Source organism: Panulirus ornatus, chromosome 16, assembly GCF_036320965.1.
Source record: "Panulirus ornatus isolate Po-2019 chromosome 16, ASM3632096v1, whole genome shotgun sequence".
Classification (NCBI taxonomy): Eukaryota; Metazoa; Arthropoda; class Malacostraca; order Decapoda; family Palinuridae; genus Panulirus; species Panulirus ornatus.
In genome coordinates, this window is record NC_092239.1 from 21,462,986 (window position 1) to 21,486,573 (window position 23,588).

General features: G+C 42.1%; 1 protein-coding gene across 1 annotated transcript in view; it reads left to right on the forward strand.

The window, feature by feature from the left end:
- LOC139754190 (ionotropic receptor 93a-like) overlaps positions 1-23,588 on the forward strand; it is a 298,583-nt gene that overhangs the window by 220,945 nt on the left and 54,050 nt on the right. The window contains exons 3-4 of the mRNA XM_071671401.1: positions 16,905-17,024; positions 21,610-21,842. Coding sequence (XP_071527502.1) covers positions 16,905-17,024; positions 21,610-21,842 — 353 coding nt within the window. The remainder of the gene's footprint in view (positions 1-16,904; positions 17,025-21,609; positions 21,843-23,588) is intronic.

The following is a 23,588-nucleotide window of genomic DNA, read 5'->3' on the forward strand; positions in this document are numbered from 1 at the left end:
AGCCGGCAAGGCAGCAGGTTTGGATAGTATTGCAGTGGAATTTATTAAAAAAAGGGGTGACTGTATTGTTGACTGGTTGCTAAGGTTATTTAATGTATGTATGACTCATGGTGAGGTGCCTGAGGATTGGTGGAATGCGTGCATAGTGCCATTGTACAAAGGCAAAGGGGATAAGAGTGAGTGCTCAAATTACAGAGGTAAAAGTTTGTTGAGTATTCCTGGTAAATTATATGGGAGGGTATTGATTGAGAGGTTGAAAGCATGTACAGAGCATCAGATTGGGGAAGAGCAGTGTGGTTTCAGAAGTGGTAGAGGATGTGTGGATCATGTGCTTACTTTCAAGAATGTATGTGAGAAATACTTACAAAAGCAAATGGATTTGTATGTAGCATTTATGGATCTGGAGAAGGCATATGATAGAGTTGATAGAGATGCTCTGTGGAAGATATTAAGAAAATATGGTGTGGGAGGCAAGTTGTTAGAAGCAGTGAAAAGTTTTTATCGAGGTTGTAAGGCATGTGTACGTGTAGGAAGAGAGGAAAGTGATTTGTTCTCAGTGAATGTAGGTTTGCGGCAGGAGTGTGAGATGTCTCCATGGTTGTTTAATTTGTTTATGGATAGGGGTGTTAGGGAGGTGAATGCATGAGTTTTGGAAAGAAGGGCAAGTATGCAGTCTGTTGTGGATGAGAGAGCTTGGGAAGTGAGTCAGTTGTTGTTCGCTGATGATACAGCGCTGGTGGCTGATTCATGTGAGAAACTACAGAAGCTGGTGACTGAGTTTGGTAAAGTGTGTGAAAGAAGGAAGTTAAGAGTAAATGTGAATAAGAGCAAGTTTATTAGGTGCAGTAGGGTTGAGGGTCAAGTCGATTGGGAGGTAAGTTTGAATGGAGAAAAACTGGAGGAAGTAAAGTGTTTTAGATATCTGGGAGTGGCTCTGGCAGCGGATGGAACCATGGAAGCGGAAGTTATCATAGGGTGGGAGAGGGGGCGAAAGTTCTGGGAGCCTTGAATAATGTTTGGAAGTCGAGAACATTATCTCCGAAAGCAAAATTGGGTATGTTTGAAGGAATAGTTGTTCCAACAATGTTGTATGGTTGAGAGGCGTGGGCTATGGATAGAGTTGTGCGCAGGAGGGTGGATGTGCTGGAAATGAGATGTTTGAGGACAATATATGGTGTGAGGTGGTTTGATCGAGTAAGTAATGTAAGGGTAAGAGAGATGTGTGGAAATAAAAAGAGCGTGGTTGAGAGAGCAGAAGAGGGTGTTTTCAAATGGTTTGGTCACATGGAGAGAATGAGTGAGGAAAGATTGACCAAGAAGATATATGTGTCAGCGGTGGAGGGAACGAGGAGAAGTGGGAGACCAAATTGGAAGTGGAAAGATTGAGTGAAAGAGATTTTGAGTGATCGGGGCCTGAACATGCAGGAGGGCGAAAGGCGTGCAAGGAATAGAGTGAATTGAAACGATGTGGTATACCGGGGTATCGTGCTGTCAATGGATTGAACCAGGGCATATGAAGCGTCTGGGGTAAACCATGGAGGGTTCTGTGGGGCCTGGATGTGGAAAGGGAGCTGTGGTCTCGGTGCATTATTACATGACAGCTAGAGACTGAGTGTGAACGAATGGGGACTTTGTTTTCTTTTCCTAGCGCTACCTCGCACACATGAGGGGGGAGGCGATGGAAATAGATAAGGGTAGACAGCATGAATTATGTACATGTGTATATATGTATGTGTCTGTGTGTGTATATATATATGTACATTGAGATGTATAGGTATGTATATATGCGTGTATGGACAAATCGGAACTTCAGTGAAGGGGGCTAATGGGGAGGTGATAAGAAGTAGTGGTATGTGAGAAGGAGATGGAGTGAGTATTTTGAAGGTTTGTTGAATGTGTTTGATGATAGAGTTGCAGATATAGGGTGTTTTGGTCGAGGTGGTGTGCAAAGTGAGAGGGGTAGGGAGGATGATTTGGTAAAGAGAGAAGAGGTAGTAAAAGCTTTGCCGAGGATGAAAGCCGGCAAGGCAACGGGTTTCGATGATATTGCAGTAGAATTTATTAAAGAAGGGGGTGACTGTATTGTTGACTGGTTGGTAAGGTTAATTAATGTATTTAATGTATGTATGATTCATGGTGAGGTGCCTGAGGACTGGCGGAATGCTTGCATAGTGCCATTATACAAAGGCAAAGGGGATAAAAGTAAGTGTTCAAATTACAGAGGTATAATGTTTGTTGAGTATTCCTGGGAAATTATATGGGAGGGTATTGATTGAGACGGTGATGGCATGTACAGAGCATCTGTGTGATTTCAGAAGTGGTAAAGGATGTGTGGATCAGATGTTTGCTTTGAAGAACGTATGTAAGAAACACTTAGAAAAGCAAATGGATTTGTATGTAGCATTTATGGATCACGAGAAGGCATATGATAGAGTTGATAGAGATGCTCTGTGGAAGGTATTAAGAATATATGGTGTGGGAGGCAAGTTGTTAGAAGCAGGGAAACGTTTTTATCGAGGATGTAAGGCATATGTACGTGTTGGAAGAGAGGACAGTGATTTGTTCTCAGTGAATGTAGGTTTGCAGCAGGTGTGTGTGATGTCTCCATGGTTGTTTAATTTGTTTATGGATGGGGTTGTTGGAGAGGTAAATGCAAGAGTTTTGGAAAGAGGGGCAAGTATGCAGTCTGTTGTGGGTGAGAGAGCTTGAGAAGTGAGTCAGTTGTTGTTTGCTGATGATACAGCGCTGGTTGCTGATTCATCTGAGGAACTGCAGAAGCTGGTGACTGAGTTTGGTAAAGTGTATGAAAGAAGAAAGTTGATAGTAAATGTGAATGAGAGGAAGTTTATTAGGTACTGTAGGGTTGAGGGTCAAGTCAATTCGGAGGTAAGTTTGAATGGAGAAAAACTGGAGGAAGTGAAGTGTTTTAAATATCTGGGAGTGGATCTGGTAGTGGATGAAACCATGGAAGCGGAAGTGAATCATAGGTTGGGGAAGGGGGCGAAAATTCTGGGAGTCTTGAAGAATGCGTGTAAGTCGAGATCATGATCTCGGAAAGCAAAATTGGCTATGTTTGAAGGAATAGTTGTTCCAACAATGTTGTATGGTTGCGAGGCGTGAGCTATGGATAGAGTTGTGCGGAGGACGGTGGATGTGCTAAAAATGAGATGTTTGAGTACAATATGCGGTGTGCGGTGGTTTGATCGGGTAAGTAATAATAGGGTAAGAGAGATGTGTGGTTATAAAAGGAGTGTGGTTGAGAGAGCAAAAGAGGGTGTTTTGAAATGGTTTGGTCACATGAAGAGAATGAGTGAGGAAAGATTGACCAAGAGGATATATGTGTCAGAGGTGGAGGGAACGAGGAGACGTCTGAGACCAAATTGGAGGTGGAAAGATGGAGTGAAGAAGATTTTGTGCGATCGGGGCCCGAACATGCAGAAGGGTGAAAGGCGTGCAAGAAATAGAGTGAATTGGAACGATGTGGTATACCGGGTTCGACGTGCTGTCAATGGATTGAACCAGGGCATGTGAAGCGTCTGGGGTAAGCCATGGAAAGTTCTTTGGGGCCTAGATGTGGAAAGGGAGCTGTGGTTTCGGTGCATTATTACATGCAGCTATAGACTGAGTGTGAACGAATGTGGCCTTTGTTGTCTCTTCCTAGTGCTACCTCGCACATATTAGGGGGGAGGAGGTTGTTATTTAATGTGTGGCGAGGTGGCGATGGGAATGAATAAAGGCAGACAGTATGATTTATGCATATGTGTATATATGTATATGTCGGTGTGTGTATATATATGTATACGTTAAGATGTATATGTATGTATATTTGCGTGTGTGGACGTGTATGTATATACATGTGTATGTGGGTGGGTTGGGCCATTCTTTCGTCAGTTTCCTCGCGCTACCTCGCTAACGCGGAAGACAGCGACAAAATATCCCTGGAGATAGGGGAGAAAGAATACTTCTAACACATTCCTCACGTGTCGTAGAAGGCGACTAAAGGGGACGGGAGCGGGGGGCTAGAAACCCTCCCCTCCTTCTTTTTTAACTTTCTAAAAAGGGAAACAGAAGAAGGAGTCAAGCGGTGAGTGCTCCTCCTCCTCTAAGGCTCAGATTGGGGTGTCTAATGTGTGTGGATGGTTACCAAGATGAGAAAAAAGGAGAGATAGGTAGTATGTTTGAGGAGAGGAACCTGGATGTTTTGGCTCTGAGTGAAACGAAGCTCAAGGGTAAAGGGGAAGAGTGGTTTGGGAATGTCTTGGGAGTAAAGTCAGGGGTTAGTGAGAGGACAAGAGCAAGGGAAGGAGTAGCACTACTCCTAAAACATGTGTGGTTGGAGTGTGTGATAGAGTGTAAAAAAGTAAACTCTAGATTGATATGGGTAAAACTGAAAGTGGATGGAGAGAGATGGGTGATTATTTTTGCATATGCACCTGGGCATGAGAAGAAAGATCATGAGAGGCAAGTGTTTTGTGAGCAGCTGAATGAGTGTGTTAGTGGATTTGAGGCACGAGACGGGTTATAGTGATGGGTGATTTGAATGCAAAGGTGAGTAATGTGGCAGTTGAGGGAATAATTGGTATACATGGGGTGTTCAGAGTTGTAAATGGAAATGGTGAAGAGCTTGTCGATTTATGTGCTGAAAAAAGACTAGTGATTGGAATACCTGGTTTAAAAAGAGAGATATACATACGTACACATATATAAGTAGGGGAGATGGCCAGAGAGCGTTATTGGATTACGTGTTTATTAATAGTTGTGCGAAAGAAAGACTTTTGTATATTAATGTGCTGAGAGGTGCAACTGGAGGGATGTCTGATCATTATCTTATGGATGCGAAGATGAAGATTTGTAGAGCTTTTCAGAAAAGAAGAGAGAATGTTGGGGTGAAGAGAGTGGTGAGAGTAAGCGAGTTTGGGAGGGAGACTTGTGTGAGGAAGCACCTGATAGACTGAGTACAGAATGGAAAAAGGTGAGAACAAAGGAGGTAAGGGGACTGACGGAGGAATGGGATGTATTTAGGGAAGCAGTGATTGCTCGCGCAAAAGATGCTTGTGGCATGAGAAGCGTGAGAGGTGAGCAGATTAGAAAGGGTAGTGAGTGGTGGGATGAAGAAGTAAGATTATTAGTGAAAGATAAGAGAGAGGCATTTAGACGATTTTTGCAAGGAAATAATGCAAATGAGCGGAAGATCTATAAAAGAAAGAGGCAGGAGGTCGAGAGAAAGGTGCAGGAGGTGAAAAAGAGGGCAAATGAGAGTTGGGGTGAGAGAGTATCATTAATTTTAGGGAGGATAAAAAGATGTTTTGGAAGGAGGTAATTAAAGTGCGTAAGATAAGGGAACAAATGGGAACTTCAGTGAAGGGAGCTAATGGGGAGGTGATAACAAGTAGTGGTGATGTGAGAAGGAGATGCAGTTAGTATTTTGAAGGTTTGTTGAAAGTGTTTGATGATAGAGTGGCAGATATAGGGTGTTTTGGTCGAGGTGGTGTGCAAAGTGAGAGGGTTAGGGAAGATGATTTAGTAAAGAGAGAAGAGGTAGTAAAAGCTTTGCGGAAGATTAAAACCGGCAAGGCAGCGGGTTTGGATGGTATTGCAGTGGAATTCATTAAAAAACGGGGTGACTGTATTGTTGACTGGTAGGTAAGGTTATTTAATGTATGTATGATTCATGGTGAGGTGCCTGAGGACAGGCAAAATGCTTTCATAGTGTCATTGTACAAAGGCAAAGGGGATAAAGGTGAGTGCTCAGATTACAGAGGTATAAGTTTGTTGAGTATTCCTGGGAAATTATATGATAGGGTATTGATTGAGAGGGTGAAGACATGTACAGAGCATCAGACTGGGGAAGCGCAGTGTGGTTTCAGAAGTGGAAGAGGATGTGTGGATCAGGTGTTTGCTTTGAAAAGATGTCTGTGAGAAATACTTAGAAAAGCAAATGGATTTGTATGTAGCATTTATGGATCTGGAGAAGGTTATGACAGAGTTGATATCTGAGATGCTCTGTGGAAGGCATTAAGAATACATGGTGTGGGAGGCAAGTTGTTAGAAGCAGTGAAAAGTTTTTATCGAGGATGAATGGCATGTGTGCGTGTAGGAAGAGAGGAAAGTGATTTGTTCTCAGTGAATGTAGGTTTGCAGCAGGGGTGTGATATCTCCATGGTTGTTTAATTTGTTTATGGATGTAGCTGTTAGGGTGGTAAATGCACGAGTTTTGGAAAGAGGGGCAAGTATGCAGTCTGTTGTGGATGAGAGAGCTTGGGAAGTGAGTCAGTTGTTGTTCGCTGATGATACAGAACTGGTGGCTGATTCATATGAGAAACTGCAGAAGCTGGTGGTAAAGTTTGGTAAAGTGTGTGAAAGAAGATAGTTAAGAATAAATGTGAATAAGAGCAGGGTTATTAGGTACAGTAGGTTTTAGGGTCAAGTCAATTGGGAGGTAAGTTTGAATGGAGAAAAACTGGAGGAAGTGAAGAGTTTTAGATATCTGTGAGTGGATCCGGCGGTGGATGGAACCATGGAAGCGGAAGTGAATCATAGGGTGGGGGAGGAGGTGAAAATTCCGGGAAAGCAAAAATGGGTATGTTTGAAGGAATAGTGGTTCCAACAATGTTGTATGATTGCGAGGCGTGGGCTATGGATAGAGTTGTGAGGAAGAGGGTGGATGTGCTGGAAATGAGATGTTTGAGGACAATATATGGTGTAAGGTGGTTTGATCGAGTAAGTAATAATAGGGTAAGAGAGGCGTGTGGTAATAAAAAGAGTGTGGTTGAGAGAGCAGAAGAGGGTGTTTTGAAATGGTTTGGTCACATGGAGAGAATGAGTGAGGAAAGATTGACCAAGAAGATATATGTGTCGGAGGTGGAGGGAACGAGGAGAAGTGGAAGACCGAATTGGAGGTGGAAAGATGGAGTGATAAAGATTTTGAGTGATCGGGGCCTAAACATGCAAGAGGGTGAAAGGCGTGCAAGGAATAGAGTAAATTGGAACGATGTGGTATACCGGGGTCGACGTGCTGTCAATGGATTGAAACAGGGCATGTGAAGCGTCTGGGGTAAACCATGGAAAGTTTTGTGGGGCCTGGATGTGGAAAGGGAGCTGTGGTTTCGGTGATTATTACATGGCAGCTAGAGACTGCGTGTGACCGAATGTGGCCTTTGTTGTCTTCCTAGCGCTACCCCTCACACATGAGGGGGGGGGGAGAGGATTGTTATTTCATGTGTGGCGGGATGGCAATGAAATGAATAAAGGCAGACAGTATGAATTATGTACGTGTGTATATATATATTTGTGTCTGTATGTGTATATATATGTATACGTTTAGATGTATAGGTATGTATAATCGTGTGTGTGGACGTGTATATACAACATGTGTATGTGGGTGGGTTGGGCCATTGTTTCGTCTGTTTCCTTGCGCTACCTCGCTAGCGCGGGAGACAGCGACAAAGGAAAATAAAATGAATAAATAGAAATATATATATATATATATATATATATATATATATATATATATATATATATATATATATATATATATATATATATATATATATATTGAAGCTTATTCTTTCATTGAAATGTAAACAAAGGGAGCATTTTTCTAAGTGATAGAGATGGAAAGCAAAAAGGTGTTTTTCATGAATGTACTGGAAAAGTTGAGGTCCAGATAAACTTTTGGTCTGACAAGGCTTTATTATGGCGGATGACCAACTACCTACCCTCATGTATCCAAGATATGGTTTTACTTTGTGTAATGAAGTAAATTCAGAAACATCATAAGCCAATATTCCAGTTTCATGATAAGAGAAGTGGACCAGGCAGTATGATACAGTGGTTAAATTGATTAAAACTACTATTTACGTTTGTGTAAATAAATTTATACATTTCCCTTTTCAATTGCCAGAGGTTGAACCATCATGTGACATTCATTTTTCATTTCATTTCAAGCTAGAAGTTTCAGTTTTCTAAATTATTTCTTACATTTTTCATACGTACATATATATATATATATATATATATATATATATATATATATATATATATATATATATATATATATATATATATATATATATGTGTGTGTGCGTGTGTGTGCATGTGTGTGTTTGTCTGTATATGTGTGTGTATATATATATATACATATATATATATATATATATATATATATATATATATATATATATATATATATATATATATATATATATATATATATATATATATATATATATATATTATCCCTGGGGATAGGGGTGAAAGAATACTTCCCACGCATTCCTCATGTGTCGTAGAAGACGACTAGAGGGGACGGGAGCGGGGGGCTAGAAATCCTCCCCTCCTTGTATTTTAACTTTCTAAAAATGGTAAACAGAAGGAGTCACGCGGGGAGTGCTCATCCTCCTCGTAGACTCAGATTGGGGTATCTAAATGTGTGTGGATGTAACCAAGATGTGAAAAAAGGAGAGATAGGTAGTATGTTTGAGGAAAGGAACCTGGATGTTTTGGCTCTGAGTGAAACGAAGCTCAAGGGTAAAGGGGAAGAGTGGTTTGGGAATGTCTTGGGAGTAAAGTCAGGGGTTAGTGAGAGGACAAGAGCAAGGGAAGGAGTAGCAGTACTCCTGAAACAGGAGTTGTGGGAGTATGTGATAGAATGTAAGAAAGTAAATTCTCGATTAATAAGGGTAAAACTGAAAGTTGATGGAGAGAGATGGGTGATTATTGGTGCATATGCACCTGGGTATGAGAAGAAAGATCATGAGAGGCAAGTGTTTTGGGAGCAGCTGAATGAGTGTTAGTGGTTTTGATGCACGAGACCGGGTTATAGTGACGGGTGATTTGAATGCAAAGGTGAGTAATGTGGCAGTTGAGGGAATAATTGGTATACATGGGGTGTTCATTGTTGTAAATGGAAATGGTGAAGAGCTTGTAGATTTATGTGCTGAAAAAGGACTGATGATTGGGAATACCTGGTTTAAAAAGCGAGATATACATAAGTATACGTATGTAAGTAGGAGAGATAGCCAGAGAGCGTTATTGGATTACGTGTTAATTGACAGGCGCGCGAAAGAGAGACTTTTGGATGTTAATGTGCTGAGAGGTGCAACTGGAGGGATATCTGATCATTATCTTGTGGAGGCTAAGGTGAAGATTTGTATGGGTTTTCAGAAAAGAAGAGTGAATGTTGGGGTGAAGAGGGTGGTGAGAGTAAGTGAGCTTCGGAGGGAGACTTGTGTGAGGAAGTACCAGGAGAGACTGAGTACAGAGTGGAAAAAGGTGAGAACAATGGAGGTAAGGGGAGTTGGGGAGGAATGGGATGTATTTAGGGAATCAGTAATGGAGTGCGCAAAAGATTCTTGTGGCATGAGAAGCATGGGAGGTGGGTTGAGTAGAAAGGGTAGTGAGTGGTGGGATGAAGAAGTAAGATTATTAGTGAAAGAGAAGAGAGAGGCATTTGGACGATTTTTGCAGGGAAAAAATGAAATTGAGTAGGAGATGTATAAAAGAAAGAGACAGGAGGTCAAGAGAAAGGTGCAAGAGGTGAAAAAGAGGGCAAATGAGAGTTGGGGTGAGAAAGTAACATTAAATTTTAGGGAGAATAAAAAGATGTTCTGGAAGGAGGTAAATAAAGTGCGTAAGACAAGGGAGCAAATGGGAACGTCATTGAAGGGCGCTAATGGGGAAGTGATAACAAGTAGTGATGATGTGAGAAGGCGATGGAGTGAGTATTTTGAAGGTTTGTTGAATGTGTTTGATGATAGAGTGGCAGATATAGGGTGTTTTGGTCGAGGTGGTTTGCAAAGTGAGACGGTTAGGGAAAATGATTTGGTAAACAGAGAAGAGGTAGTAAAAGCTTTACGGAAGATGAAAGCCGGCAAGGCAGCAGGTTTGGATGGTATTGCAGTGGAATTTATTAAAAAAGGGGGTGACTGTATTGTTGACTGGTTGGTAAGGTTATTTAATGTATGTATGACTCATGGTGAGGTGCCTGAGGATTGGCGGAATGCGTGCATAGTGCCATTATACAAAGGCAAAAGGGATAAGAGTGAGTGCTCAAATTACAGAGGTATAAGTTTGTTGAGTATTCCTGGTAAATTATATGGGAGGGTATTGATTGAGAGGGTGAAGGCATGTACAGAGCATCAGATTGGGGAAGAGCAGTGTGGTTTCAGAAGTGGTAGAGGATGTGTGGATCAGGTGTTTGCTTTGAAGAATGTATGTGAGAAATACTTAGAAAAGCAAATGGATTTGTATGTAGCATTTATGGATCTGGAGAAGGCATATGATAGAGTTGATAGAGATGTTCTGTGGAAGGTATTAAGAATATATGGTGTAGGAGGCAAGTTGTTAGAAGCAGTGAAAAGTTTTTATCGAGGATGTAAGGCATGTGTACGTGTACGAAGAGAGGAAAGTAATTGGTTCTCAGTGGATGTAGGTGTGCGGCAGGGATGTGTGATGTCTCCATGGTTGTTTAATTTCTTTATGGATGGGGTTGTTAGGGAAGTGAATGCAATAGTTTTGGAAAGAGGGGCAAGTATGAAGTCTGTTGTGAATGAGAGAGCTTGGGAAGTGAGTCAGTTGTTGTTCGCTGATGATACAGCGCTGGTGGCTAATTCATGTGAGAAACTGCAGAAGCTGGTGACTGAGTTTGGTAAAGTGTGTGAAAGAAGAAAGTTAAGAGTAAATGTGAATAAGAGCAAGGTTATTAGGTACAGTAGGGTTGAGGGTCAAGTCAATTGGGAGGTAAGTTTGAATGGAGAAAAACTGGAGGAAGTAAAGTGTTTTAGATATCTGGGAGTGGATCTCGCAGCGAATGGTACCATGGAAGCGGAAGTGAATCATAAGGTTGGGGAGAGGGCAAAAATCCGGGGAGCCTTGAAGAATGTGTGGAAGTCGAGAACATCATCTCGGAAAGCAAAAATGGGTATGTTTGAAGGAATAGTGGTTCCAGCAATGTTGTATGGTTGCGAGGCGTGGGCTATGGATAGAGTTGTGCGCAGGAGAGTGGAAGTGCTGGAAATGAGATGTTTGAGGAAAATTTGTGGCGTGAGGTAATTTTATCGAGTAAGTAATGTAAGGGTAAGAGAGATGTGTGGAAATAAAAAGAGCGTGGTTGAGAGAGCAGAAGTGGGTGTTTTAAAATGGTTTGGGCACATGGAGAGAATGAGTGAGGAAATATTGACCAAGAGGATATATGTGTCGGAGGTGGAGGGAACGAGGAGAAGTGGGAGACCATATTGGAGGTGGAAAGATGGAGTGAAAAAGATTTTGAGTGATCGGGGCCTGAACATGCAGGAGGGTGAAAGGAGGGCAAGGAATAGAGTGAATTGGATCGATGTGGTATACCGGGGTTGACGTGCTGTCAGTGGATTGAATCAGGGCATGTGAAGCGTCTGGGGTAAACCATGGAAAGTAGTGTGGGGCCTGGATGTGGAAAGGGAGCTGTGGTTTCGGGCATTATTGTATGACAGCTAGAGATTGAGTGTGAACGAATGGGGCCTTTGTTGTCTTTTCCTAGCGTTACCTCGCACACATGAGGGGGGAGGGGGATGTCATTCCATGTGTGGCGAGGTGGCGATGGAAATGAATAAAGGCAGACAGTGTGAATTGCGTGTATGGGTGTATATGCATGTGTCTGTGTGTGTATATATATGTGTACATTGAGATGTATAGGTATGTATTTTTGCGTGTGTGGACGTGTATGTATATACATGTGTATGAGGGTGGGTTGTGCCATTTCTTTCGTCTGTTTCCTTGCGCTACCTCGCAAACGCGGGAGACAGCGACAAAGCAAAATAAATATATATATATATATATGTATATATATATATATATATATATATATATATATATATATATATATATATATATATATATATATATATATATATATATATATAAAATGGATTTGTATGTAGCATTTATGGATCTGGAGAAGGCATATGACAGAGTTGATAGAGATGCTCTGTGGAAGGTATTAAGAATATATGGTGTGGGAGGCAAGTTGTTAGAAGCAGTGAAAAGTTTTTATCGAGGATGTAAGGCATGTGTACGTGTAGGAAGAGAGGAAAGTGATTGGTTCTCAGTGAATGTAGGTTTGCGGCAGGGGTGTGTGATGTCTCCATGGTTGTTTAATTTGTTTATGGATGGGGTTGTTAGGGAGGTAAATGCAAGATTTTTGGAAAAAGGGTTAAGTATGAAGTCTGTTGGGGATGAGAGAGCTTGGGAAGTGAGTCAGTTGTTGTTCGCTGATGATACAGCGCTGGTGGCTGATTCATGTGAGATACTGCAGAAGCTGGTGACTGAGTTTGGTAAAGTGTGTGGAAGAAGAAAGTTAAGAGTAAATGTGAATAAGAGCAAGGTTATTAGGTACAGTAGGGTTGAGGGTCAAGTCAATTGGGAGGTGAGTTTGAATGGAGAAAAATTGGAGGAAGTGAAGTGTTTTAGATATCTGGGAGTGGATCTGGCAGCGGATGGAACCATGGAAGCGGAAGTGGATCATAGGGTGGGGGAGGCGGCGAAAATTCTGGGGGCCTTGAAGAATGTGTGGAAGTCGAGAACATTATCTCGGAAAGCAAAAATGGGCATGTTTGAAGGAATAGTGGTTCCAACAATGTTGTATGGTTGCGAGGCGTGGGCTATGGATAGAGTTTTGCGCAGGAGGATGGATGTGATAGAAATGAGATGTTTGAGGACAATGTGTGGTGTGAGGTGGTTTGATCGAATGAGTAACGTAAGGGTAAGAGAGATGTGTGGAAATAAAAAGAGCGTGGTTGAGAGAGCAGAAGAGGGTGTTTTGAAGTGGTTTGGGCACATGGAGAGAAGGAGTGGGGAAAGATTGACCAAGAAGATATTTGTGTCGGAGGTGGAGGGAACGAGGAGAAGAGGGAGACCAAATTGGAGGTGGAAAGATGGAGTAAAAAAGATTTTGTGTGATCGGGGCCTGAACATGCAGGAGGGTGAAAGGAGGGCAAGGAATAGAGTGAATTGGAGCGATGTGGTATACCGGGGTTGACGTGCTGTCAGTGGATTGAATCAAGGCATGTGAAGCATCTGGGGTAAACCATGGAAAGCTGTGTAGGTATGTATATTTGCGTGTGTGGACGTAAGTACATACAAGTGTATGGGGGGGGGTTGGGCCATTTCTTTCGTCTGTTTCCTTGCGCTACCTCGCAAACGCGGGAGACAGCGACAAAGTATAATAATATATATATATATATATATATATATATATATATATATATATATATATATATATATAAATATATATATATATATATAGATAGATAGATAGATAGATAGATAAATAGATAGATAGATAGATAAATAGATAGATAGATATACATACACAGACATATACATATATACACATGTACATAATTCATACTTCCTGCCTTTATTCCATCCGTCGCCACCCCGCCACACATGAAATGACAACCCCTTCCCCCGCATGCGCGCGAGGTAGCGCTAGGAAAAGAGAAGAAAGGCCACATTTGTTCACACTCAGTTTCTATCTGTCATATATATATATATATATATATATATATATATATATATATATATATATATATATATATATATATATATATATGACTGAGTACAGAATGGAAAAAGGTGAGAACAATGGAAGTAAGGGGAGTGGGGAGGAATGGGATGTATTTAGGGAATCAGTGATGGATTGCGCAAAAGATGCTTGTGGCATGAGAAGAATGGGAGGTGGGTTGATTAGAAAGGGTAGTGAGTGTTGGGATGAAGAAGTAAGAGTATTAGTGGAGGAGAAGAGAGAGGCATTTGGACGATTTTTGCAGGGAAAAAATGCAATTGAGTGGGAGACGTATAAAAGAAAGAGACAGGAGGTCAAGAGAAAGGTGCAAGAGGTGAAAAAAAGGGCAAATGAGAGCTGGGGTGAGAGAGTATCATTAAATTTTAGGGAGAATAAAAAGATGTTCTGGAAGGAGGTAAATAAAGTGCGTAAGACAAGGGAGCAAATGGGAACTTCAGTGAAGGGCGCAAATGGGGAGGTGAAAACAAGTAGTGGTGATGTGAGAAGGAGATGGAGTGAGTATTTTGAAGGTTTGTTGAATGTGTTTGATGATAGAGTGGCAGACATAGGGTGTTTTGGTCGAGGTGGTGTGCAAAGAGAGAGGGTTAGGGAAAATGATTTGGTAAACAGAGAAGAGGTAGTGAAAGCTTTGCGGAAGATGAAAGCCGGCAAGGCAGCGGGTTTGGATGGTATTGCAGTGGAATTTTTTAAAAAAGGGGGTGACTGTATTGTTGACTGGTTGGTAAGGTTATTTACTGTATGTATGACTCATGGTGAGGTGCCTGAGGATTGGCGGAATGCGTGCATAGTGCCATTGTATAAAGGCAAAGGGGATGAGAGTGAGTGCTCAAATTACAGAGGTATAAGTTTGTTGAGTATTCCTCCTAAATTATATGGGAGGGTATTGATTGAGAGGGTGAAGGCATGTACAGAGCATCAGATTGGGGAAGAGCAGTGTGGTTTCAGAAGTGGTAGAGGATGTGTGGATCAGGTGTTTGCTTTGAAGAATGTATGTGAGAAATACTTAGAAAAGCAAATGGATTTGTATTTAGCATTTGTGGATCTGGAGAAGGCATATGGTAGAGTTGATAGAGATGCTCTGTGGAAGGTATTAAGAATATATGGTGTGGGAGGCAAGTTGTTAGAAGCAGTGAAAAGTTTTTATCGAGGATGTAAGGCATGTGTACGTGTAGGAAGAGAGGGAAGTGATTGGTTCTCAGTGAATGTAGGTTTGCGGCAGGGGTGTGTGATGTCTCCATGGTTGTTTAATTTGTTTATGGATGGGGTTGTCAGGGAGGTGAATGCAAGAGTTTTGGAAAGAGGGGCAAGTATGAAGTCTGTTGGGGATGAGAGAGCTTGGGAAGTGAGTCAGTTGTTGTTCGCTGATGATACAGCGCTGGTGGCTGATTCATGTGAGAAACTGCAGAAGCTGGTGACTGAGTTTGGTAAAGTTTGTGAAAGAAGAAAGTTAAGAGTAAATGTGAATAAGAGCAAGGTTATTAGGTACAGTAGAGTTGAGGGTCAAGTCAATTGGGAGGTGAGTTTGAATGGAGGAAAACTGGAGGAAGTGAAGTGTTTTAGATATCTGGGAGTGGATCTGGCAGCGGATGGAATCATGGAAGCGGAAGTGGATCATAGGGTGGGGGAGGGGGCGAAAGTTCTGGGAGCCTTGAAGAATGTGTGGAAGTCGAGAACATTATCTCGGAAAGCAAAAATGGGTATGTTTGAAGGAATAGTGGTTCCAACAATGTTGTATGTTTGCGAGGCGTGGGCTATGGATAGAGTTGTGCGCAGGAGGATGGATGTGCTGGAAATGAGATGTTTGAGGACAATGTGTGGTGTGAGGTGGTTTGATCGAGTAAGTAACGTAAGGGTAAGAGAGATGTGTGGAAATAAAAAGAGCGTGGTTGAGAGAGCAGAAGAGGGTGTTTTGAAATGGTTTGGGCACATGGAAAGAATGAGTGAGGAAAGATTGACCAAGAGTATATATGTGTCGGAGGTGGAGGGAACGAGGAGAAGAGGGAGACCAAATTGGAGGTGGAAAATGGAGTGAAAAAGATTTTGTGTGATCGGGGCCTGAACATGCAGGAGGGTGAAAGGAGGGCAAGGAATAGAGTGAATTGGAGCGATGTTGGTATACCGGGGTTGACGTGCTGTCAGTGGATTGAATCAAGACATGTGAAGCGTCTGGGGTAAACCATGGAAAGCTGTGTAGGTATGTATATTTGCGTGTGTGGACGTATGTATATGCATGTGTATGGAGGTGGGTTGGGCCATTTCTTTCGTCTGTTTCCTTGCGCTACCTCGCAAACGCGAGAGACAGCGACAAAGCAAAAAAGAAATATATATATATATATATATATATATATATATATATATATATATATATATATATATATATATATCTTTCTTTCGTACTATTCGCCATTTCCCGCGTTAGCGAGGTAGCATTAAGAACAGGCTACTGGGCCTTTGAGGGAATATTCTCACCTGGCCCCCTTCTCTGTTCCTTCTTTTGGAAAATTGAAAAAAACTAGAGGGGAGGAATTCCAGCCACCCGCTCCCTCCCCTTTTAGTCGCCTTCTAGGACACGCAGGGAATACGTGGGAAGTATTCTTTCTCCCCTATCCCAGGGATGATATGTATATATGATTATACTTGATCGCCTTATCCAACGTTAGTGAGGTAGCGTCAAGAACAGACGTAGAAAGGCCACATTCGTTCACACTCAGGCTCTACCTGTCATGTGTAATGCACCGAAACCACGGTTCGATATCGACATCCAGGCCCCACAGACCATCCCATGGTTTACCCCAGATATTTCATATCCATGTATGTATGCTCGTGGCCACATGAAAAAATGAAACATTAAGCGACGAGCGCTTTTGTGTGTATTAGTTTCAATAGGCATGGAGAGGATGTAAACACAGGTTTCTAAACATGCAGGACGGATCTTTCCAACATTAACGCAATATTGACTTAAGATTCAAATGGAACTAAATCATGATAGTTTACTAAACATGTAGTATACGTTTTTTGTCAAATGTAAACTTTCCTGATCCATGAGAATCATTCAAATTGTGGCTGATCTTTATAGATTCACATAATGCAACCAACTGAACAATATAAGCAGACAAGAGCCTCAATTTCGTTGTAATGAGCGTTATTACATGTGTTCTTTTTATAGGAATCTTATCAAACGGTAAGTTTTGTTCAGTTCCACTACAAGAGAGCAAGAATACTGTACACATAACAGTGTTTCTCAAAATCATAACCGCGCGAATGGTCCACCTCCTTATTTTGCTGTTAAGGCTTTGGTAAGTTTTGGGTAAAATAAATCAGTTACCGCCTCTTCATCCCTCAGGAGGTGAGCAGTGAGAGGTCCTCTCCCCGGGGGGTGACGGTGATGGAGGTGAGGGTGGACGGTCAGGACGGTAACGTGACGCAGGCGCTGCTCTACCACCTGGTCGGCCAGGCTAGGCAGGTGCGTCACTCTCGCATTACTAATGTGGTGCACATTACTGCAGAGGGAGACAGTGAGACGCTCAAACTGGTGAACTGGATAAATTACTTTCACTTTACTATTAAGGAGGAGGGTTCGCCACTCATTACTTATGAGGGCTGGTGTATCACTGGCATAGTGCTCCTGCGGTGGATAATGTTGCTGAGGTGGGTAAGTCATTCCTGCTGCTGAGGAAGGTAAACGGCTCTCATATATCTGTCGAGGCAGTTTAGCCACTCTCACTTTACTGCTGCTGTTGGGAGGCCACTCACACCACTGAGGAATCGGGTAAGTCATTTTCACATAACTATAGAGGCGGGTAGATCAATCTCACAATACTTCTGTGGAACGTAGGTCACACTATCATTACTACTGAGGCCCGGTCTAAAGCGAAACAAATGACTGCTCGGTAATTCATGACCTGCTGTAACACATTCTCGTTGCATATCTTCATTAGGACATGAACTGTAATAACAGGTGGCTATTGATGACGTTTACTGTCATAATGCTAAATGTACCTATATCCTTAACAACATGTGCTCATTCACATTATGTTATTCTTTTCGTTATATTTACAACGGTTTCTGGATGCAGTTACAAGAACTAGCTATATTGATTATACTTATTAATCATGCTTTCTTCAAAGTATTTGAAGAACAGATGAATATGTTTGAATTATACCCCCATTCACTTTCCTTCATAAACATATAAGATTAAACAAACTTCGTAGAAGCAAAGCGAAGTTAATGGAGAATGGCTTATAGCAGTTATAAGAGGATATATGTGTTAGAGGTGGCGGGAACAAGGAAAAGCGGGAGACCAAAATGGAGGTGGAAGGATTGAGTGAAAAAGATTTTGACCTATCGGGGCCTGAACATGCAGGAAATTGAAAGGCGTGTACAGAACAGAGTGAGTTAAGACGATATGATATACTCGGGTCGACTTGCCGTCAATGGACTGAACCAGGGAATGTTAAAGATCTGAGGTATGCCATAGAAAGGTGTGGTTTCTGTGCATTACACATGACAGGAAAAGAATTTGAGCGGATATGGCCTTTCTTCGTCTATCTCCTGGCGCTACTTCACTGACGCATGGATGGGTTATGCTGTTTCCTCTGTGGCGGGGTGGCACCGGAATGGATAAAGGCGAGCAAGTGGTGAGAGTAAGTGAGTTTGGGAAGGAGACTAGTGTGAGGAAGATCAGTAGAGACTGAGTGCAGAATGGAAAAGGGTGAGAGCAAAGGACGTAGAGTGGGGGAGGAATAGGATGTATGTAGGGAAGCAGTGATGGCTTGCGCAAAAGATGCTTGTGACATGAGAAGTGTGGGAGGTGGGTTGATTAGAAAGGGTAGTGAGTGGTGGGATGAAGAAGTAAGATTATGAGTGAAAGAGAAGAGAGGCATTTGGACGATTTTTGCAGGGATATAGTGCAAATGACTGGGAGATATATAAAAGAAAGAGGCAAGAGGTCAAGAGAAAGGTGCAAGCGGTGAAAAGAGGGCAAATGAGAGTTGGGGTGAGAAAGTATCATTAGATTTTAGGAAGAACAAAGAGATGTTATTGATGGAGGTAGGTAAAGTGCGTAAGACAAGAGTACAAATGGGAACATCGGTAAAGGGGGCTAATGGGGAGGTAATAACAAGTAGTGGTGATGTGAGAAGGAGATGGAGTGAGTATTTTGAAGGTTTATTGAATGTGTTAGATGATAGAATGGCAGATATAGGGTGTTTTGTTCGAGGTGGTGTGCGAATTGAGAGGGTCAAGGAGAATGGTTTGGTAGACAGAGAAGAGGTAGTGAAAGTTTAGCAGAAGATGAAAGCCGGCAAGGCAGCGGGTTTGGATGGTATTGCAATGGAATTTATTAAAAAAGGGGATGACTGTGTTATTGACAAGTTGATGAGGATATTCACTGTATGTATGGCTCATGGTGAAGTGCCTGAGGATTGGCGGAATGCAAGCATAGTACCATAGTACATAGTCAAAGAGGATAAAGGAGAGTGTTCAAATTACAGAGATGTAAGTTTGTCGAGCGTATTGATTGAAAGGGTGAAGGCATGTACAGAGCATCAGACTGGGAAAGAGCAGTGCTGGTTTCAGAGGTGGTAGAGGATTTATGGATCAGGTGTTTGCTTTAAAGAATGTTGGAAGGTATTAAGAGTATATGGTGTGGGAGGCAAGTTGCTAGAAACAGTGAAAAGTTTTTATCGACGCTGTAAGGCATGTGTGCGAGTAGGAATAGAGGAAAGTAATTGGTTCCCAGTGAATGTCGGTTTGTGGCAAGGGTGCGTGATGTCTACATGGTTGTTTAATTTGTTTATGGATGAGGTTGTTAGGGAGGTGAATGCAAGAGTTTTGGAGAGAGGAGCACATATGCAGAAGCTGGTGACTGAGTTTGGAAAAGTCTGTGAATGAAGAAAGCTGAGAGTAAATGTGAATAAGAGCAAGGTTATTAGGTACAGTAGGGTTGAGGGACAAGTCAATTTGGAGGAAAGTTTGAATGGAGGAAAATTGGAGGAAGTGAAGTGTTTTAGATATCTGGGAGTGGATTTGGCAGCGGATGGAACCATGGAAGCGGAAGTGAGTCACAGGAAGGGGGAGGGGGCGAAAGTTCTGGGAGTGTCGAAGAATGTGTGGAAGGCGAAAATATTATCTAGAAAGGCAAAAATGGTTTTGTTTGAAGGACTAGTTGCTCCAACAATGATATATGATTGCGAGGCGTGGGCTATAGCTATATAGGGTTGTGCGGAGGAGGGTGGATGTGTTGGAAATGAGATGTTTGAGGACGATATGTGGTGTGAGGTGGTTTGATCGAGTAAGTAATGAAAGGATAAGAGAGATGTGTGGTAATGAAAAGAGTTTGATTGAGAGAGCAGAAGAGGGTGTATTGAAATGGTTTGGTCACATGGATAGAATGAGTAAGGAAAGATTGACAAAGAGGATATATGTGTCAGAGGTGCAGAGAACGAGAAGTGGGAGACCAAATTGGAAGTGGAAGGATGGAGCAAAAAAGATTCTGAGCGATCGAGGCCTGAGCATGCAGGACGATGAAAGGCATGCTGGAGGTTTGTATGTTCTATAAGGTGCGCGTTCATATGCACTTTATTCGTATTCATATACCTCCGCGTTGTACAGTTAGGTTCGGTAAAATGTTATCAGCTGGCTATGTGCGCCCGTTGGAAAATAAACGGTGTAGACCCCGTTGCTCACCATTGTGAGACAAAGGGTATTCGAGTGCTTAGCATTCGAATAGTTGCTTCCTATTAGCCAGGCCCATAGCCTAACGGTTAGCATTCCTGCCTCTTGGACAGGGGTCCCGGGTTCGATCCTGGCTGTTAGAGGTTTGTATGTTCTATGAAGATGCGCCTTTCTATGCACTTTATTCGTATATATATATATATATATATATATATATATATATGTACATATATATATATATATATATATATATATATATATATATATATATATATATATATATATATATATATATATATGTGTGTGTGTGTGCATATGAGTGGACGGTCTTATTTTCTTTGTGACCTGGCGCTACTTCGCTAACGCGGGAAACGGCAATCAAGTATGATAGAATATGATAAAATCGTTATGCTAAATGTAAAAGCATGATATGGTTGCTGTCACCTGCAGCTTTCGACGAACGAGAGCCGTCTTTTTTTTCTTCTTGCATTTTCTCCCAATGTCAGAGGCAATCAGAAGCTACGAGCGCAGTTTATGTTATGAACGAAAAGATCGCACGAAAAGAATTAGAGAATTAGACACAAGAGCGCTTAACTACTTAGTACCTTACATCACGCTACTGAGCAGTTTGCCACCTTGTTAAAAGTAGGACTCGTAGCCCATGTGTATGTACACTAACTCTCAGTCACTTATTTTTGCGGATCAGATATTGCGTTTGGTACCTGTATGTCACTCGCACGCTGCTCCTGTGGCAGGTAGGTTATTCTCGCATTTCTACTGACGCAGGCGTATCAACTCTTCAGATTATTGCTTGGATGAATCGGTCATTCACTATACATTGCTGATGTGGGTAATTCAGTGTCACATCCTATTATTCAAGACACGATGAAGCTACTTTTACATTCCTGTTGAGAAGAGCAAATCTTGATCGCGAAGCCTCAAGCCAATTCACTCTCATTAGTATTACTGCTACAAGTAGGCCTGTCGACAGACAGATGTGTTTCATATCATGGCTATGGTGCAAACGTTACTTACATTACTTTTAACACAGATAGAACACCCTTCCACTACTGCTGAAGTAGAGAGATTAATCTCTTATCACTGTTAAGATGGACAGCCACCTTGACATTATTATCCAGACAACTGAGTAACTCTCCCTTCAAGAAAAAGAGCAGATGACAATCATGGAGCTACTGAGAGAGGTACCTCAGTTCATTATCGAGCCACTCTACAGAAGGGTACTGTATGTCACTCTAATACCGCTAATAGCGCGGGCAGGTGACTCATAATATTGTGGAGGTGAATAGGTCACTCTCGGATAATGGTTTAACACTCATCACTCTAGTAATGATGAATCGATTGGTTATGATCAGGTGCGGCTGGGGTCGTGGTGCGTGAGTGTGGTGGTGGTGAGCTACGACCCGGACTTCCTCACCGCCTTCGCTGAGTCCTCCCATAAGGGCCGCCTCCTGGTGTGGGCCACCAGGCTGCTGGTGGTCACCAGTCTCACCCTCCCACAGCTTCACGCCCTCCTGCCCACCCACTGGACCTTCTCCATGATGAACACCATCTTCCTCAACCTGGAGGAAAAGAAACCCAGCCTCAGGTAATATATGCAGAGACTCGTTCTCAACTAAAAGACATGTAACCTCATGTAACATGTAACATGAAACCTACCCTGCATGTTGTGAGTATTTCTTTATGACAGACCATAAATCTGCCTCTGTATCTCTAAATAGCTATGTGGATATGTATGCACTTATATAAACCAGATATTCTATGAAGCTTCTGCAGTTTCAAAGCTGCTCTACAGTCGGTAGCAGGGAAACGATGGACTCATTTAGCGAGAAAAATACTACGACGAGATTGTACTTCTTTTCTTCCACTGAAGACGATACATCCCCACCGAAGGTGATGTTTTATAAGTAACCACAAACAAGAAAGATCCCGGTAACACCTTTAGGTATGTATGTATGTATGTATGTATGTATGTATGTATGTATGTAAATACACAAATAAACACATAGATAGGTAGAAAATGTTTATTGGATACAGGCAACCATCAGCCTGAAATTCTACAATTCAGAACAGACAAAACTGAGGGGTAATGATAGTAATTAATTGATTAATCACAAAAGAGCTTAAGATCAAGGTGGGACTGGATACTTCTACGCTATGGATAAGCACATGAGTGAGGTTTATCTATATGATATAGGAAGTTTTAGCAGATCATAACCTAACGTTTAGCGTTCCTGTATACCACGCAAAAGGACTTTGGCTCGAATCCTGGTTGTTGGAAGGTATTTTGTTTAATTTGTTTATGGATGGGGTGATTACGGAGGTAGATGCAAGAGTTTTGGAGAGAGGGCGAGTATACAGTCTGTCGGGAATGTGAGCACTTGGAAAGTGAGTCAGTTATTGTCCGCTGACGATACAGTTCTGGTGGCTGACTCGAGGCAGAAACTGCAGAGATTGGTGACTGAGATTGGAAAAGTGTGTGAAAGGAGTAATTTGCGATTAGATGTGAATAAGAGCAAGGTTATTGGGTTCAATAGGGTTCAGGGACAAGTAAATTGGGATGTAAGATGAATGGAGAAAAACTGGAGTAAGTGAAGTGTTTTAGATTTCTGGGAGTGGATTTAGCAGCGAATGGAACCATGGAAGCGGAAGTGAGTCACAGGGTGAGGGAGGGAGCGAATGTTCTGGGAGCGATAACGAATGTGTGGAAGGAGAAAAAGGTACCTCGAAGAACAAAAATGGGTATGTTTGAAGGAATAGTGGTTCCAACAATATAATATGGTTGAGAGGCACGGCCTATCGATAGGGCTGTACGAAGGAGGGTGTATGTGTTGGAAATGAAATGTTTGAGAACAATATGTGGTGTGAGGTGGTTTGATCGAGTAAGTAATGAAAGGGTAAGAGAGATGTGTGGAAATAAAAAGAGTGTGGTTGAGAGATCAGAAGAGGGTGTGTTGAAATGGGCTGGACATATGGAAAAAATGAGTGAGGAAAGGTTGACAAAGAGGATGTATGTGTCAGAGGAGGAGGGGACAAGAAGTGGAAGACCAAATTGGAGGTGGAGTGATAGAGTGAAGAAGATTTTGAGCGATTGGGGCCTGAACATACTGGAGGGTGAAATACGTGCAAGAAATAGAGTATATTGTGTTTTACCGGGGTCGACGTGCTGTCAGTGGAATAAACCAGGGCATGTGAAACGTCTGGGTTAAACCATGGAAAGATTTGTGGGGCCTGGATGTGGATAGGGAGATGTGGTGGCTGATTCGGGTGAGAAACTGCAGAAGTTGGTGACTTAGTTTGTTTGGTAAAGTGTGTGAAAGAAGAAAGCTGAGAG